Source organism: Diuraphis noxia, unplaced genomic scaffold, assembly GCF_037042655.1.
Source record: "Diuraphis noxia isolate RWA-SAM2 unplaced genomic scaffold, SU_Dnox_SAM2 contig0005, whole genome shotgun sequence".
Classification (NCBI taxonomy): Eukaryota; Metazoa; Arthropoda; class Insecta; order Hemiptera; family Aphididae; genus Diuraphis; species Diuraphis noxia.
The window spans coordinates 4,506,589-4,525,617 of record NW_028301715.1 but is presented as its reverse complement, the minus strand read 5'-3'; the positions used below and the strand labels follow the sequence as shown (position 1 = coordinate 4,525,617).

Here is a 19,029-nt window from a genome sequence, read left to right as displayed (position 1 = left end):
GGACATGATGTTAGGAACGCATCTATCGTACTAACTTTTTATGTTAAACTTAAAAATGCTCAATTTTTCCAAAAATCGTGTTTATGAATTAAAAATATCAATACCTAAACATTTTGGAAATTTTTATTTTTCATTCGGTGTGTAATGACATAAAGAAATGTTTAGTGTTAAGTAGAATATTGTTTCTTTTTATAAGATTTTCACTCGTTTTCTTATATGTAGCGATTTTGTTATTATGTTGTAATTCAAAAACGAACACTGTAGATACACGAACATTTCACTGAATGTTTATACTGGCATTTTCTAAACATGATTAAATTTCCAAAAATTTTCAAATCTTTTTAAGCTACTTATAGACATTTTAAATTTTCAATCTTTTTAGTTTTTTTTTTTTATAAATGACAATAAAATTTTATTCGTTGGGTAAAAAGCCTCTAAAATTTAATATAAGGTTCCCCATAAATTTATATAATAGCAGTTGGAAAATATTAAAAATACATAGACACAATATTTTTTTATAACCATTTAAATTCAAATAAATTATTTAATAATTATTTTGTAGTTAAAAAATGAATCAAACAACAAGCATGGGAGCATGCCACTTGCTCTAGTTATACTTATTATATTATGTTATTTTATTTCTAATTAAATGTTTTAAAATTTAGGTGTAATATTTGGATTCAAAATATTGGTTTAAATGATACATTTAGACTTTCTCAAAAAAGAATCTGCTCTGATCATTTTGACTCTGATTGTTATTTACTTAATACAAATCGATTAAAATTAAATGCAGCTCCAAAAATGGCAAATTCTGTTGAAATGAACAGTAAATTGATTGAGGTACCAAAATGTGCTACTCCTCAGCCTTTTGAACATATATCTGATCCTGATGTTACAAACAGTAAGTGTAAATGTCAAAGATATTACAATTTTCAATACATGTTATTAATTAAGTTTTTGATTTTAGATTCATTTTTAAGCCCAGTTGCCCAATTTGCAAATGCCTCACACAAAAAATAGAAAGTTGCAAATTTTATGTAATTTATAAATATTGTTATGTATATATGTTTTTATTTTATAATGTAGTTAGTAATTTTGTATAAGAACATGGTCTGTAAATAAAATAATGTAAAATGTACTTACTGTTATTAACTGGTTATACTATTATGTTAAAATTTGTTGTTATATCATTTCATTATCTAGTTTGTATAATTTGTATTTAAGTAAATTGTAATTCTCTATTTCCAACCATAGAACATTAATGTTCTAAGCTTTAACACAAGCTTGTCTCATACCTTTATAGCAGGTAGTTGATTTGTAAAAATTTGTAATAAATTGTATGTATTAAATAAGACGTACTACCTATTATAGGTACATTAATAAATAAATATCTGAAAAAAAAAACTGCTTACAATATTATTGAATAAAAATCTTTAAAAATATACTATCCGTGATCCGTCCTATATACTTATAACTCATATCGTACAATTCGTACATCATTAAAAAAAATTGATGTAATATTATAATTTATAATACTCTTGTCGCACAATTATCAACAATAATGATTTGTCGCACAATTATCAACAGGAATGATGTTGTAAGCTTGGCGGTAGAACAAGAAGTTACGAACAATTTCAAGGTCAAGAAATATTCTAGACCCATTAACATTGGCCGCCCGAGAGTGTCGCTTCTATAATATTCTATGGTATTACCAAACCGGCTAGAGCGCCAGCGCCGTATAAAAATACCCTGTTTTCATTGGTTTATTCGAAAAAACCGCTCAAATATATTATTTTTCTTTTATTAAATAGGTATTAAATTGATAACGTTAAAATAATATTAACTCGTTGGTAAGTAGTGGTTTTGTAACTTAAGGAAATACAATTTTGCCCTGGTTGTTATGTTGCACACTCACGACTCATTACCATAGATAAAAGATTAATGTATTAATGCTCATTACCGTAATGCCATTTTAAAATTTTTAATTAATATAATAATATCACAACAATGTACCTACACAGATTATATGAAAACAGATTGTGCACTAAGACGTAAACAAAAAAATGCCCTGATATAAATCTCCGCCAGAATCAATGTGACCATTTGATGGATTAAAAATATTTGAAACATATCGTATACTGGTGGCTCACCTGATAGTGATATCCGACAAAACAAACCTTTTAAAAATACGGATGCTCAAATATCACATTTAAATTTAAAATACATGGAAAACTTTTTTAAAAAATTACAGGTATTTAACAAAAAAACAAATGTTGAAGTGACAAACAAAATGAAATTGATCAGAGGTTGGTTAATTTCAATCTCAGGTTTATTTACATTGTAGCAGGATTCATTAAAATTTACAAATACTGATGAAAATTATGTTTTATACAGGGTTATTCTTTTATCAAACAACACTCATTATTTGAAAAAGTATCGACTTTTTTCAAATTTTTTTTTTTTCAAAATTGTAGATTTATGCTGTTCTAGAATTGTATATCTTTTTTATATTTTTCACCCTTATATTTATTAGGTAAACCACTGTCAACTTTTGATTTTCAAATGGTAACCTATACTTAAAATTTAATAATTGAATAAAACTATTTTTTTCATTAATTAATACGTTCTAATTTTCATTTTTCGTTAATCCGTTGATGAGATATTGCTCCTCAAAGTTAGGTGGTTTTGGGAGATAGTTATAGTGTGTAAATGTGTTATACCACTTATACCTCGTCAGTAGATACCGCAGCTATCAGGATTTTTATGTCCCAGGGCAAAAGATATCACACTTTTCAAATCAATTCAAGTAGTAGGTACAATAAGCTTAAGTTGTGCCCCTAAATGTATTTTATAATACCCATTTGACTGGGTGTAATGTAGTTCGCCCCACTGGTCATAATAATACTTATCTAATATAAAGACCAGAAGTTAAAAGTAATACATTCGATATCATTCGAACCCAAGATATACCTAATAGTGATAAATGATATTAATTCATAATTGTACCTACTAACTCGCTACATTAACTTATTGTCATGATGTCATATTTTAAGTAATCGGACCATTAGTGTCACTCGTGGTGCCGTGGTGGCATACCTACTCACGTAGTCACGTCGTATACCCCCGACGACCCCCCTCCATATCTATGGAGTACGCCGTAACCATAGACATAACATTATGCCGTGACGGACTACGGATAAGAAGACAGAACAACACGGGTAATACGATATGGTTTATTAGGCTGATTTGCGATTAGGTAAAATCGTGAGTAAAACTAATTTTGATCAGCTGTTATTTGTTTTGTACGCTGTGGACGATTAAAGTCTGGTACCATGGTTACATGATATGGAAGTAAACCTTATACCTGGTTAACGTAAATCACATACCAACAATACGTTGAGTGAATAAACGGTTATAATTTAGGTTAAGATTTTATAAGACAAGTCATAACAACAATATTTGAATCGTGAGTCGGTAATAAGTAATGTTTGCGCCGCAAAACAAATTTATATTGTGTCATTTATGTTATCATATTCATGTGCATGTATCGGTGCGTTCCACAGTTGCAGCCTTGTCGGCGGACGCTTATCAGGCGTTCGTGTGCGACCGGCCAGCTGTGGAACCATTATCAGTGTTCTAGTTTATTCGGTTATGTTCAAAACTTAAGTTGTTTCGGTTTGTCATGCTTTCAGTGTCACAAAGTTTCTAATTTTTCCATTGTTCAGTGTTTAGTGTGGTGACACTGAAAGGCCGTTCTTTTGAGTTTCTTCGTGTGTTTTTCATCCGTTACATGTAGAAGTCCATTTTCTTCGCATTTTGTCGCTGTCCAGTCAGCATTGTTTTTCGTTCTTCATGTTCTGTTTGCAGTCGTCCCAAACCACGTTGTTGTGATTTTGTGAATTCGTCGTCTGGTAATTATCGTTCTCAGCATTTTTATTGCGTTCATTCATTTGTTTATCCCCAGTTTAGGGTGGTCAAAATTACCAGCGATTTGTGTCGTGATTCAACGTGTTTTGGTGTACCTCGTTGCTCGTGGGGACAGTAGCGTGTGCTAAAGATCCTGTCCCGGCTGCATTCAGTGTTTCATTGGTGTGAGTTCTTCGTGAACAGTTGTCGGCACACATTCGCACGTACGCAGGGTCAAATTTTTGTTTTTATTGTAACTTATTTGACATACTTACAGGCCCTGGTGCGGTAGCGTGGGTGTAAAACCAGGTGTGTGTCTCAACTGTTATGTGAGTATTGGTCGGCCAAATGTTTATGTGTATGACCGACGGGTCTTAGGTATGTTATATTAGTTACCATTGTTATTTCATTGATATTATATTATTTTGTTTTCAATAAACCAATTGTTACCACCCATTATTATTATTATGTTATTTAGTATTATTTTATTTGAATGCGCTGAGGTAGTGCGCCATATTATGTTGCCTACCTCACAGTCGTGAAGGCACCACTTATTATTATTATATTATTAAGCGCTGAACGCGGCATCATTTTTGGTGACCTCGACGTGATATGTGGTGGTAGCAATTATTGTATTTCTAGTAGTGTTATTTGATTTTTATTGTATTTCATTGTTTTCTTATTTTGTTTTTTTTGATTGTGAGATAAGCACTTAGTGCACTACATTTATTTTGTATAGCAGCAATGGGTGAAGAAAGGTCGTTGAAGTTAGTAAAAAGGAAACTGAAGATCATCACCACTGAACTTACAGCAATGTCAACATTCAGTTCTCACTTTAACGCTTCCACTGATGACATAAACGAAGTTCGTGTACGGCTCGAAAGCCTGCTTGATACAGTTGACAGATTTGAATCGCATCAAACAGAGCTTGAGGATCTTGAGGATGAGGTCCCTGATAACCTACGGATTGCTGAGAGGATGGCGTTTAAAGACCTCTTTTTCAGTGTCAAATCATCATTAATGAAACTTGTGAATGCCAATCAAGAAAACCGTTCAACGTCACCATCTTATAGTGAAGTCACTAAGTACAATGGGGAAAATGCTATGAGGTTGCCTCCAATCAATGCTCCAAAATTTACTGGTGATTGGCAGATGTGGACATCTTTCATTGACTCATTTAATGCCATGTTCCATAATAACAAAACTTTGGCACCGGTTCAACGTTTGCATTACCTAAAGAGTTGCTTAGAAGGTCAAGCGAGTGATGTCATAAGATCAATACCCACGACTGGAGAAAATTATTTGCAAGCTTATAACACACTTGTTAATAGATATGAAAACAAGGGTGCCATTATCCAGTCACACATAAGGTCACTGTTGGAAACTCCAAAGGTACACACCGCATCAGCCACAGATTTACAAAGGTTACACCATCATATAATGTCAAACATCAACGCTCTTAGGGCTTTAGAACAACCAGTTCATTCATGGGATGCGTGGCTCGTAACTCTAATTTGCAATCGAATGGACAGTAGTACTGTCGGCGAATGGCAGCTTCATTACAACAGTAAAGAATTGGCATCATTTACTGCAATCGAATCTTTTTTATTCAACAGGATTGCAGCATATGAAGCTGGTGACATGAACGACTGTAAGTCTGCATCTAAACCAGTTCCTGTGAAACCTCCAAGAGTAAATGAAAAGAAAGTATTTTTTACTAAGCATAGTGAAAATAAAGCAAAGTGTATCATCTGTAACACTGAACATTTTTTATTTCAATGCATGAAATTTAAAAACTTGTCCATCAAAGAGCGCAGAGAAACTGTATTCAACAATCGACAGTGTTTTAATTGTTTGAAAGCTGATCACCAAGCCCGGCAATGCAAGTCATCTTCATGTACTCGATGTAATAAACGGCATAATACTTTATTGCATTTGGATCATGAGGAATCGGTTAGAGACACACTTGGCAACCATGAATCTCAGTCAGTTCAGGATTCAGATAGTGTACCTCCCAATGTAGTTGCTTGCGGTATTGTTGACCGTACACTACAGATTCAATCAAATGTTCAGATCATACTGGCCACAGCAGTGGTTCATGTGTGTGACGCGGCAGGCAATATGAGGCAATGCAGGGCGGTCCTTGATTCAGGATCACAGCTATGTTTTATTACTAACAAGATGGCACGACGCCTAGGGTTACATATCATCAACAACACAGTACCCATTTCTGGCATCGGACAGTCAAAATCAGCAACCAGCAAATGTTGTGTTGGTACAGTGCATTCCCGAATTAATCAGACAAAATTCCAATTACAATTTCATGTGTTACCTACAATAACGGGTGATCTTCCAACACAGACGTTTAATTCGAATCAATTTAAAATTCCAGATAATGTACAAACAGCATTAGCCGATCCTAATTTCAACAAGTCTGGAACTGTAGATATACTCCTAGGGGCTGAGATATTTTTTGATATTTTAAAACAAAACAAACACAGGGTATCAACACATACAGCTTTCCAGGATACTGCATTCGGGTGGATTCTGATTGGTAAAGTCAATACACCAACATCTATGTGCTCAGGTGTGCATCCAGGTACTACATGCCAAGTATCTGCATTATCATTGGTCACGTCAACAGTGTTATCACGTCAATGTGAGGAAGAAGAAATTGTTGAACAACATTTCACTCAGACAACCACTCGCAATGATAAAGGTCAATTTATTGTCAGACTACCACTTAAGGACCATCCCTCGTGTATTGGCAATACAAGTGGCATAGCAAAGAAACGGTTTTTGAACCTAGAGAATAAATTGGTAAAAAATAGTGCATTGGCAAATGAATATGATGAGTTCTTGATGGAGTATTTAAAATTGGGTCACATGGAACAAGGTGGACAGTATTACGATGATCAGGCTAAAGGATACTACATACCTCATCATGCAGTATTCAAAAGCAATAGCATTACTACAAAGACAAGAGTGGTGTTTGATGCGTCTGCGACAGGGTCTTCGGGCAAGTCTTTAAATGACATACTTATGAAAGGACCTGTTGTTCAACCAACGTTATACTCTACCTTATTACGTTTTCGAATCCATCAAATAGCACTGACAGCGGATATAGAAAAAATGTACAGGCAAATACTAGTTCATAGCGACGACTGTCAATTGCAAAAAATTGTCTATCGTTCAAAACCAACTGATAAACTCCAAGAGTTCATTCTAAAAACAGTGACCTACGGAACAAAAACCGCTCCGTACTTAGCTACAAGGTGTCTAGTACAGTTGGGAAAAACGTGTAACGATTCAGAAATATCTCAAATCATTCAGCGGGACTTTTATGTCGATGATTTGTTAACAGGTGCAGACACTGTTGAAGAGTGTCATAACATCTATCAAAAACTCACCAATATATTAACCAGTGCCCAATTGCCGCTGAGAAAGTGGTGTTCAAATTCATCGATACTCTTATCTTGGCTACCTACAACCACAGATGCAAATTATTTACTACCATTGTCAGAATCTGAGTCAGTTAGCACTCTAGGTCTAATGTGGCAACCTAGTTCAGATAGTTTTTGTTACTCCGTGAAGCCATGGAGTCCACCAAAGTGGATGACAAAGCGCAGTCTATTGTCAGACATCAACAGTATCTACGATCCCTTAGGTCTTGTGACACCGGTAATGATAAAGGGAAAGATTTTTGTTCAGCAGTTATGGTATCTGAAAGTCAATTGGGATGACAAGTTATCAGAAGATCTATGTTCAAAATGGAAAAGGTTCTACTTAAACCTACAACAACTTGACAAGTTAACAGTACCCAGAAAGGTGATCAGGTCAGATAGTGTCGGTATTCAAATACACGGGTTTTGTGATGCTTCGCAATTGGCGTTCGGCACTTGTGTGTATTTGAGAACAGTTGCTCGCGATGGTAGTGTTAGTGTTCACTTATACACATCGAAATCTAGAGTAGCGCCTATGAAGGCCACTACGATACCAAGGCTTGAACTATGTGGAGCTGTGTTGTTGGCAGATCTTATTAATGAAGTTCAGATGGAATTGTCACAACTAGGCATTACAATTCCGTCCGACAATATTTTCTTATGGAGTGATTCCACCATAGTGCTAGCATGGATTACTAGTCAATGCATTTTCCATGTTTATGTTGCAAATCGAATAGCCCGCATTCAAGATTTAACGAAAACAAACCAATGGCATCACGTTCCCACAAATGCTAACCCTGCCGATTTGATATCCCGAGGTGTTGAGGTACAAGTATTGTCCGAATCTGCGCTATGGTGGCATGGACCACCTTGGCTTAGTCAAGAACCGACGTCATGGCCCAACTGTCCAATTCTACCAACTGAAATCCCTGAAACTAGACCAGTGAAATTGGTCCTATCAACACAACAAGCAGCTAATGAACTCATGAGTAGATACTCCAATTGGAGTCGGTTGATTCGCGTAACCGGGTGGATTATGAGATTTTGCAATAATGCCAAAATACGCAAACATCAACAGGACTTGAGATCCACCCACCATTTGTCCGTATTAGAGCTAAAAACTGCAAGAATAATTTGGGTTCGACAAGCTCAACGTCAATCATTTCAGCGAGATATAGACATTTTATCACAGGGAAATCAGCTAAGTGGCAGCAGCAAATTAAGATCTCTACATCCATTCCTAGATAGCGATGGGCTGATTCGTGTTGGTGGACGGTTGTCAAATTCGACTCATTCAAATTCAAGAAAGTATCCTATTGTACTTCCGTCAGACCATTTAATTACTAAGTTAATCTTCAAGTCTGAACACGAACGTCTTTTGCATATAGGTCCTCAAGGACTGTTAGCAAATATTCACATCCAATACTGGCCTCTACGAGGACGTATCCTTGCCAGGTCCACAGTACACAAATGCATAATATGTTTTCGAGCTTCACCAGTTACCTCAGCACCAATGATGGCTCCGTTACCACGAGAGCGGGTCACGGTAGCGCGACCATTTACACACACTGGAGTAGATTTTTGTGGTCCTATATCGATTCGGTCGGGAATACGTCGTGTGTCTGCAGTAAAAGGTTATATAGCAGTGTTTGTATGCTTTGTAACGAGAGCAATACACTTGGAAGTGGTTAGCAATCTCAGCACCGAAGCCTTTTTAGCTGCACTGGAGCGATTCATTGCTCGCAGAGGGATATGTGGTCACATTTATAGCGATCAAGGAACAAATTTTGTGGGAGCACACAAAGTATTGCAAATGTGGTTCAAGACTAGTACAGATAAATTAACCATTCAAGAAAGAGCAGCAACCAAAGGTATTGAATGGCATTTCAACCCCCCGTCCTCGCCACATTTAGGTGGACTATGGGAGGCAGCAGTAAAGTCTGCGAAAAAGCATCTATCAAAAATATGTCATAGTGCATTGCTCACGTTTGAAGAGACTGTTACACTCTTATGCCGCATTGAGGCAATTCTTAACTCTCGACCACTGACGCCATTGTCTAATGATCCATCGGATTTCAACGCCTTAACTCCTGCTCATTTTCTAGTTGGTGAATCTTTAGTATTCCCACCTGAACCTGAAATATTGACAAGCCATGTCAATCATATCAAACGTTGGTCTTTGGTCAAGGGAATGTATCAAAATTTTTGGAAACGATGGCTTCTGGAGTATTTACCTCAATTGCAACGTCGGAACAAGTGGTTCAATCCTGGTAAAAAGGTAGCTGTAGGAGACTTGGCATTGTTGAAGGAGGACAATATGGCTGTAATGAAGTGGAAGCTAGTCAGAGTGGAAGCGATTCATCCGGGTCCAGATGGAACAGTTCGTGTGGTAACTGTAAGAAATCCTAATGGAACTTTACTAAAAAGACCAATGGTTAAAATTGCTGTATTACCAACATCTCAAGAGTCAACAATCTAGTCATCGTACTTCTGTTATTATTCAAATTGTATTCTGTTATTATTCAAATTGTATTCTGTTATTATTCAAATTGTATTCTGTTATTATTCAAATTGTATTCTGTTATTATTCAAATTGTATTCTTATATAGTAACATCTTGTTATTATTTAGGTGTTTTTTTTTTTTTTTTTGTTTTTGTGTTAAGTGAAGTATCTTGTCATTCACTACATTTATGTTACTATACAGATTGTATGAGTCTATAGTTATAAATTTTATGTATTGTGGGTGTTGCAAAACTCACATGGTATCTATGTAGGGGTAATGTTGTATCTATGTAAGGTTGAAAGTTTTATAATCTTTCAAAGGGGGGAATATGTTTGCGCCGCAAAACAAATTTATATTGTGTCATTTATGTTATCATATTCATGTGCATGTATCGGTGCGTTCCACAGTTGCAGCCTTGTCGGCGGACGCTTATCAGGCGTTCGTGTGCGACCGGCCAGCTGTGGAACCATTATCAGTGTTCTAGTTTATTCGGTTATGTTCAAAACTTAAGTTGTTTCGGTTTGTCATGCTTTCAGTGTCACAAAGTTTCTAATTTTTCCATTGTTCAGTGTTTAGTGTGGTGACACTGAAAGGCCGTTCTTTTGAGTTTCTTCGTGTGTTTTTCATCCGTTACATGTAGAAGTCCATTTTCTTCGCATTTTGTCGCTGTCCAGTCAGCATTGTTTTTCGTTCTTCATGTTCTGTTTGCAGTCGTCCCAAACCACGTTGTTGTGATTTTGTGAATTCGTCGTCTGGTAATTATCGTTCTCAGCATTTTTATTGCGTTCATTCATTTGTTTATCCCCAGTTTAGGGTGGTCAAAATTACCAGCGATTTGTGTCGTGATTCAACGTGTTTTGGTGTACCTCGTTGCTCGTGGGGACAGTAGCGTGTGCTAAAGATCCTGTCCCGGCTGCATTCAGTGTTTCATTGGTGTGAGTTCTTCGTGAACAGTTGTCGGCACACATTCGCACGTACGCAGGGTCAAATTTTTGTTTTTATTGTAACTTATTTGACATACTTACAGGCCCTGGTGCGGTAGCGTGGGTGTAAAACCAGGTGTGTGTCTCAACTGTTATGTGAGTATTGGTCGGCCAAATGTTTATGTGTATGACCGACGGGTCTTAGGTATGTTATATTAGTTACCATTGTTATTTCATTGATATTATATTATTTTGTTTTCAATAAACCAATTGTTACCACCCATTATTATTATTATGTTATTTAGTATTATTTTATTTGAATGCGCTGAGGTAGTGCGCCATATTATGTTGCCTACCTCACAGTCGTGAAGGCACCACTTATTATTATTATATTATTAAGCGCTGAACGCGGCATCAAGTAATAACTAATAAAGTATTTTATTTGTTAATACTTAATAATTTTAAATGTTTAAATTTTAATGGTGAATTTATAATATTATTAGTTCTTGTATATACTTAAATTATAATATTTACCACATATTGTATTTTATTTAGTAATTTAATTAAACATTTAAGTACCTAAATTGGTTAATCTCACGTGAATTGGATACTTTGCAAGTTCATTTGTACAATGTACCTATTGGTAAGTTTTACTAGTTTATTAATGCAAGCAAAAATTAAAATTAATAAAACAATCTATCTCATTAGCTTAAAAAACACTTAAACTTCACATACCTATTCAATCACAAGCGATGAGAAAAGTTGTACAGATGCAGTATGTAGAATAGCGCATGCCAAACAGGCCTACTATAAAAAAATAAATCTTTTACCTCAAATAGATTAAGTTTGGACAACAGAAAATCACTTATAAAAGGCTTTGTGTGGAATGTAGATCTACATATATGGAGCAGATATTGGGACACTACTGAAGACTGAGAAAGCCAAAATAAAAGCTTTTAAAGTATTATGTTGGAAAACGCTGAAATTCAATAGACAGAAAAGATAAAAAAATTTTGAGGTATTTAGGAGAATCAAAAATCAATACGGAGTACGCTAAGATTGAGAAGAAAAGCATGGATCGGACACGTTATAAGGAGGAAACCTGTAAAAGGAAGGGCTAGAACTCCATTTCTGAAGCAAGTGATTGAAGGTACTAGAATAGGAACATACTGAAAGCTGAAGAGGAATGTAAGTGGAGAGGGACATCAAAAATCATTTAACCGATTTTCGGAATGAAAAAAAAAAATGTATCGAAAACTAAAAATTGTGCTAATGTTAAAGCTTTATAATTTGTATGCTAGTTTATAAATAATTTAAATTAGGCGACAACATCAATCATTACAACTTAAAAGATAATATACATAGATATAGATATTTATTTTGTGTTTAATATGTAGATTATGTCCTAAATCAAATTAAGAATTTTTAAGTGGCTATGTGATTAATAATTATTTTATTTTTATTTTTTACGGACAAGCCCTTTAACAAAAAAGATATAATAATCAAAACATCCAAAAACATTAGTCTACTGTGCTACATTGTATAATGTCATAATGATAAATACAAAATTATTTCTGTCAATGATTGGTGTTGTCACCAAATAATAATTAGTACTAAATTCAAGTTAGAATATTATTAATACCATTTTTAAATTTTACTTTTTAAGTCTGGGGTGATTGAAAAGTTTGTTTTAATTTTTTGAATACATGTTTTATCTTTACTCATATTTTGCATATTAACTGCAAAACGAACATTTAGGTTAAACTGTATCATCATTTTGAAATAGGTTTTTCATAGTCCTAGGCTTATTAAAGTAAAATTGTTTAACGGTTCATAATAATATCAGTATAATATGTGAGGAATTTTGTCGTGAACAGGGTTCAGGGCTAAACAGAACCTAAAATCATCAAATCAAACGCTTAAAAAAACATTTAAATAATCAAAATTAAGCAATCTAAAAAATGGTTATTCTCTCCCTAGTTTTTGTTAGTGGTTATCACTTGCATCTTATTAAAGTAGAAAATATACATTAAAAAAATTTAAAACGTGGGGTGCTATAATATTTTATATTTTAAAAACATTAAATTGAGGGTATTTCACTATAATAATGATAGTTAAATCTAAAAAAACAAGAGGTGCTAAAGACCCTTTTGCACACTCTAGTTGTGCCAATGGTCTCAAACCCTGTTCGCGACATTGAATTTTTTTACATAAAATATAATTATATAAATTGATCAGTGCTATATATGTATATTTGGACGTATGTCATTGTTTATTTAAATAGCTACATATTGATTAAATTCATGTGATTGGTCAAAAAGACCTAGTCCTACAACGTATATTACAACTATTGAAGCGATGTATGGTGAATTATTTATATTATACTAATATTTGATTTGAAATTGTAAATGTATTAAATTGAAATTGTAAACATAAAAAAAAATGTTGTTTATACTTAATATTAAATTAGTTCAGATTTGTAATAAACATATGTACCATAGTGTTATGTACTTGTCTAACTTCTTTATTCAATGTGCATGTGCTCAAATGATACTTTATATGAGAAGAGGTACAATATTTGATTTGTTAAAAAACAAAATTATCATTAAAAAACTTAAATCCTAATAGGCATTTACATGTTCAAAGTATCCATATGGTAAACAGCATTAAATAGATATATTAAATCTATAATAATAATTAACACATTATTTTGTATTAGTTAAATCTACCAAAGCTATACACAGTTATATGTATATTATATGTATAAAAAAATAAATTAAGTTACCTATTAAGTTAATTTATTGTTAATATTATGCCATTAAGGTCCATTATTAGATATGGTTATTATATAATATATTGTACATTTATTATTAATTGTTATTGCACTCATTTATCATTGAAAATACCATTGGTTATTACTTTTGATAATACCATAGAATACCTAAATAACTAAAATTAATTTTGCCAATAGTGTGTGTAGGATGGTAGGATTAATAAGTTTGAAGTCGTATTCAGTGCTTACTGTTTAGATTTTTGTTTTTATTATTAATTTAAAAATCTTAAAATTAATGAACTAAGCAAGTTCGTTGGGGTGTGAATGTTTGGTGTGGGATTATTGATGAGTATTTAATTGGTCCATATTTTTTTGAGGAAAATCTTAATGGCAATAAGTATCTTGGTTTTTTGAAAGATGATATACCCATACTATTGGAAAATATTTCACTTCAACAGCGCTTGAATTTGATTTGGCAGCAAGATGGTGCACCAGCACATAATACCTTGGCTGTACGTGCATACCTCAATAAGATGTATGGAGACAATAACTGGTTTGGAACTCACAGCCCCATTATTCAATGGCCACCTCGTTCCCCCGATTTGAGTGTTCTTGACTTCTTTTTTTGGGGCCATCTAAAAAATGAAGTGTATAAAGAAAAATGCAATAGTGTGGAGGAACTTAAACAAAGAATAAGAGATTGTTGCAACAAAATTGAAAACTCAATATTGAAAAAATCTACTTCCTCTGAAGTATTAAAACATTTTTGTTTAACTGAAGATGGCAAGCAATTAGAACATAAGCTAAAATATAAATAACATGTATTTTTTATTCAAATTGTATACAAATACATACATGTATATTTATGTATGTATGTTACATTTTTTCCATTCTTAACCAAAGTTTGTTAAAATTTATATTTAATATGAATTCTTATACTTACGAACGAATGAATTTTCGGTAGGCACATGTACATCAAGTTAATAAATTGGTCTTGGAATTTTATTGAAAATAACAAAATAAGTAAGTTGATAAATTACACATATTTAAATATTTAACTAGAGCTCCAGTTAACTAGATCAGCTAGTTCGTTAAAACTACAAAGGCACAGAATATTATTTATTATGATAATATTATTGTGAAAATGTGAAATTTATTAAGTTTACTACTGTAGACTGTAGTACACAAGTAATTAGTACTTGGTAGTATCGGTCGCTGACGCCATAGCACCATGCTATAAATTATACTGACCAGTAACGAGTAACAGACAACGGAAAATAAATTACTGTACACTACAGCAGTGATTTAAAACAGTTAACAGTTGTTACAACTGTAGTACAGGCTGTCTACTAGAGTAACAAAAACGGGATTTTATTTGTGACAAATAAACAGTAAGTTACTATTTATTTTGTAAATACACATATTGGTAACACTGTATTTTCTTTATGATAGACAGTTGTATTAGTTGTAGAATTAAAATATACTGGATACCCAACGACCTATATGAACTGCTATTTTTCTTGGACCCAAAACTGACTTGCCAAAACAGCTGTTGCAAACTACACCTAGCGCTTGTTATCATATTAGTAGCAACTTTTACAAAATAATTTACCGCCAAATTTCTAAATATTAGGAATTAAATAAACAACCATGACAAATTATATTCGTCAATTCGTCATGTTAATTACTATCATTGGACATTGTTTATAACCAAGAATTAAAATAGACGTACATCTTAATTCATGTTTATAACTTAAATAGATTTCCCATTTTTCATTAATCCAAAATATTTTTTTCATTAAAACAAAAATGAGTTGTTGTGTTCCACTTTGTGATTCTAAAAGAAAAAAAAGTACTTTTGGTGTACCTAAAGATTTAGATTTATGGAAAAATCATAATATTATTTGTTATTTATGCATAATATTTTAAATTTTAAATAGTCAATCCATTAGTAAACATTTAATTCCCTTGGAGCGCTAGTGCACCTTTGCACATTGAAAGTCAGTTTAGGAGCGCCTTATCATGCATCGTTGGGTATCCAGTATATTTTAATTCGTGGTTGTAATCACGATTTAAGATAGTATGGTTGCCCAACGAGCTATGATAAGACGGCATACGACTTAAATTTTGATGCCGGTGCTAGTGCTTTTGGTGGACTATTTTAAAATTGTCAATACTGTTTAATGTATTTATGACATACTATATAATAAGTAATTTTACTATCAATAATGATAATGACAACAATTATTAATTATCATCGACCAATGACCATCGTAAATTCGTAACACATTATAAATTAAAATAAAAATTAATTAATAAATAGTAATAAACATGTATATATAATATAATAAACTTTTTTATGTCATGGAAATAAATATTATTCATCATTAATTGACAAACATAATAACATTAATAACAAATTCTAGTTATTCTACAATGTATTTAAAATAATATAATTAAAAAACCAATTTATAATATAAATAAATAATAATAATATAATATGATTTATATGATTATTAATTATTATTATATATTTATAAGTGTTTATCATAACAATGTTAATTCGTTTTTATAATTTTAACCGTTATGAGCGCTAGATGCGGAAACAGTCACAGATCACGTGACTTTTTGATTCAAATCGTTGCTGTGTGATAACATTTTTCTAATGGGTCGTTGGGCAACCATACTATCTTAAATCGTGGTTGTAATGATAAACCATGGACAACAGTAACTTTTATGGACTAAACACTAAAATAATTCTGTATTTCCGAATGTTATTCTATGGTGTGTTGGAGCATAGAATAGAGGTGAGATCGTGATCGAAGCTACAAACAGAAGCAGACCAATAATAATAGTAATATTATGATCGTGTGTTATTGTATGTAGGTATTATCGGCGATCAGGTACAAAGATTATCGCCGCTATATCTTGGGTTGAACGATATCGAATTTATTACTTATAACTTCTGGTCTTTATAATTGATAATAATTATTACGACCACTGACCATTGACGTAATCACCTTCGTGGGGTGAACTTCGTGTCTCCCTGCAAAATGGGCATAATAAAATACATTTAGGAGCTTTATGGACTGATTTGAAAAGTGTGATATCTTTTGCACTGGGACATAAAAATCCTGATAGCTGCGGTATCTGCTGACGAGGTATAACACATTTACATATTACGATAACTATCTCCCAAAACCACCTAACTTTGAGGAGCAATATCTCATCAACGGATTAACGAAAAATGAAAATTAGAACGTATTAATTAATGAAAAAAATAGTTTTATTCAATTATTAAATTTTAAGTATAGGTTACCATTTGAAAATCAAAAGTTGACAGTGGTTTACCTAATAAATATAAGGGTGAAAAATATAAAAAAGATATACAATTCTAGAACAGCATAAATCTACAATTTTGAAAAAAAAAAAATTTGAAAAAAGTCAATACTTTTTCAAATAATGAGTGTTGTTTGATAAAAGAATCACTCTGTATACAAATCGAATCAACCAAGACTGTTTGGAAAATTTATTTGGCACGTTTCGCACCCAACATAATGGCAATAACATAAATCCAACTCCAATACAATTTATCTGGTCATTTAAGCAAAATTTTTTTTCTAATTATTTTAGTCACTCAGATAATGCTAATTGTATAGCAGACTTAGATGAAATTTTATCAAAAATGAATACAGACCCTATTAATGATGAAAACCTTAAATTAATTTTTCGAGATAAAAATCCATTTAAATTTAAAAAAAAATACATTAACAATAAACACTCCGGATTATAGGAATTTATCAATGCCTGAAAAAAATGCTTTCATTTATGTCTGTGGGTTTTTAATAAAGAAATGCATTGAAAATCATACTTGCGATGTTTATATTGAATATGCAAAATCACAAAAAAAATTGGACGACTCTTTCTTACTTTGTTATTTCAAAGCTTATGAAAATACAGAAAAATCAATGTTTGGAAATTTAATGATGCCACAATATGCATTTTACGAAGATATTTTTATTCATAGATTTCCACATGTATCTATTGACAAGGAAGTAGGTATAAGGTTAAAGCTAAGTATGACTAATATTGTATTTAATCATCCATGTCCCCTATTTAATAAAGAATATTTAATTAATTATTTTATAAGATTTAGGATTCATGCTGCTATTAAATTTTTAAATAGGAATTTAATATCAGAAAAAATAAAAAATAAATAGAAAGTTATGTAAATTAAATCATTTATGAATAAATTATTAGTACTTACCTTATTATTTTAGTTATTAAGAAAGCCATTTATATATTATTATATTATTATATATATATTATATTTGTATATTTCCATGTTTATAATTTATTATATGTATTTACTTTTAATTGTTTATAATAAAATCTGTAAGTTATGTGTAAAGTGTAAAATTTAGTTATATTCAATATTGTAATTTGTATCATTTTTAATTGTTAATAAATTGTTTGATATTGTGAAAAATTTAAAAGAATATGTTTTTTGTAGACAATAATTTACCATTATATTTTACTACTTTTGTGGCTACACTGATTTGGACGGAGACCAATCAGAGCACCTTATTCATTTTTTGCATTGCAGCATAGGAAGTGCACAATCAGTTTTCATATAATCTGTGGTACCTATACACAGTGCCGGATTAACGTATAGGCAGGGTAGGCACGTGCCTAGGGCTAAATAAAAGTTGCCATCAGAGGGGTCTATTTTTTTTTAGTAGTGGCACTGGAAGTTCGTGCGTCGTGCCAGTCCGAGGCGAAGAATGACTTAAATCTTAATAATATGGTTTTTAATTACGTCTTATAAGTTATAATTTTTCAGACAAGTGAAATCCGCCGCAGCAGTGCAGCTGCTTTGAAAATTGATACTGTTCATGATAATTATCATAGCTGAAGGTATCAGCACGATTTAAGATATCTTAAATCGTGATTATTAGACCAGACAGTAAATAAAAAACCAGAAAGTAAATAAAAACACGAGTGTCTGGAGACAGCACCCTCGGAGCAGTTTCCCTTATCACATAACCAACCAAGATACCGGTTACGATGTTTAATACCATTCCTTTGGTTAATACTTTATCAGTATAATTGATATTAAACATAGATAATAAATGAATTTATTATCTATGATATTAAATTTAAATTATTATTTATTACCATAAGGGCATATTAACGTTTTTAGCGACTTTAACAAAATACCAATACATATTGATATTATATAATTATTTTGTCATTTTGTCATGATTATTAGTTACTACAAATTACAATACTTATTTCAATTTTGTATAATAATTCAACATTGTTTTACTAAACACTAAACTCACATTAATAAATATGGTAATTCATTAAAAAAATATAAAAAATAATTATTCTTCACTGAAGTCTAAAATTAAAATTGTTTAAATTACTAAATTAGTAATCTTATTTGAGACTGCAGACAATGCAGTACATAACTATTT

The 19,029-nt window shown here is 32.2% G+C and overlaps 1 protein-coding gene and 2 long non-coding RNA genes across 3 annotated transcripts; 2 read left to right on the top strand and 1 right to left on the bottom strand.

The window, feature by feature from the left end:
* Nucleotides 1-14: 14 nt before the first annotated feature.
* LOC149054782 (uncharacterized) lies at nucleotides 15-1,705 on the top strand. Its single transcript, XR_016191984.1, has 3 exons — nucleotides 15-137; nucleotides 666-901; nucleotides 968-1,705. It is a non-coding gene; the product is annotated as an uncharacterized LOC149054782 (long non-coding RNA).
* A 2,945-nt stretch (nucleotides 1,706-4,650) lies between these two features.
* Nucleotides 4,651-9,828, top strand: LOC149054781 (uncharacterized). Its single transcript, XM_089228648.1, has one exon. The coding sequence runs from the start codon at nucleotides 4,651-4,653 to the stop codon at nucleotides 9,826-9,828; it is 5,178 nt and encodes a 1,725-aa protein (XP_089084774.1).
* A 3,966-nt stretch (nucleotides 9,829-13,794) lies between these two features.
* LOC149054780 (uncharacterized) lies at nucleotides 13,795-15,186 on the bottom strand. Its single transcript, XR_016191878.1, has 2 exons — nucleotides 14,493-15,186; nucleotides 13,795-14,184 (listed from the first exon to the last, which is right to left on the bottom strand). It is a non-coding gene; the product is annotated as an uncharacterized LOC149054780 (long non-coding RNA).
* Nucleotides 15,187-19,029: the final 3,843 nt, after the last annotated feature.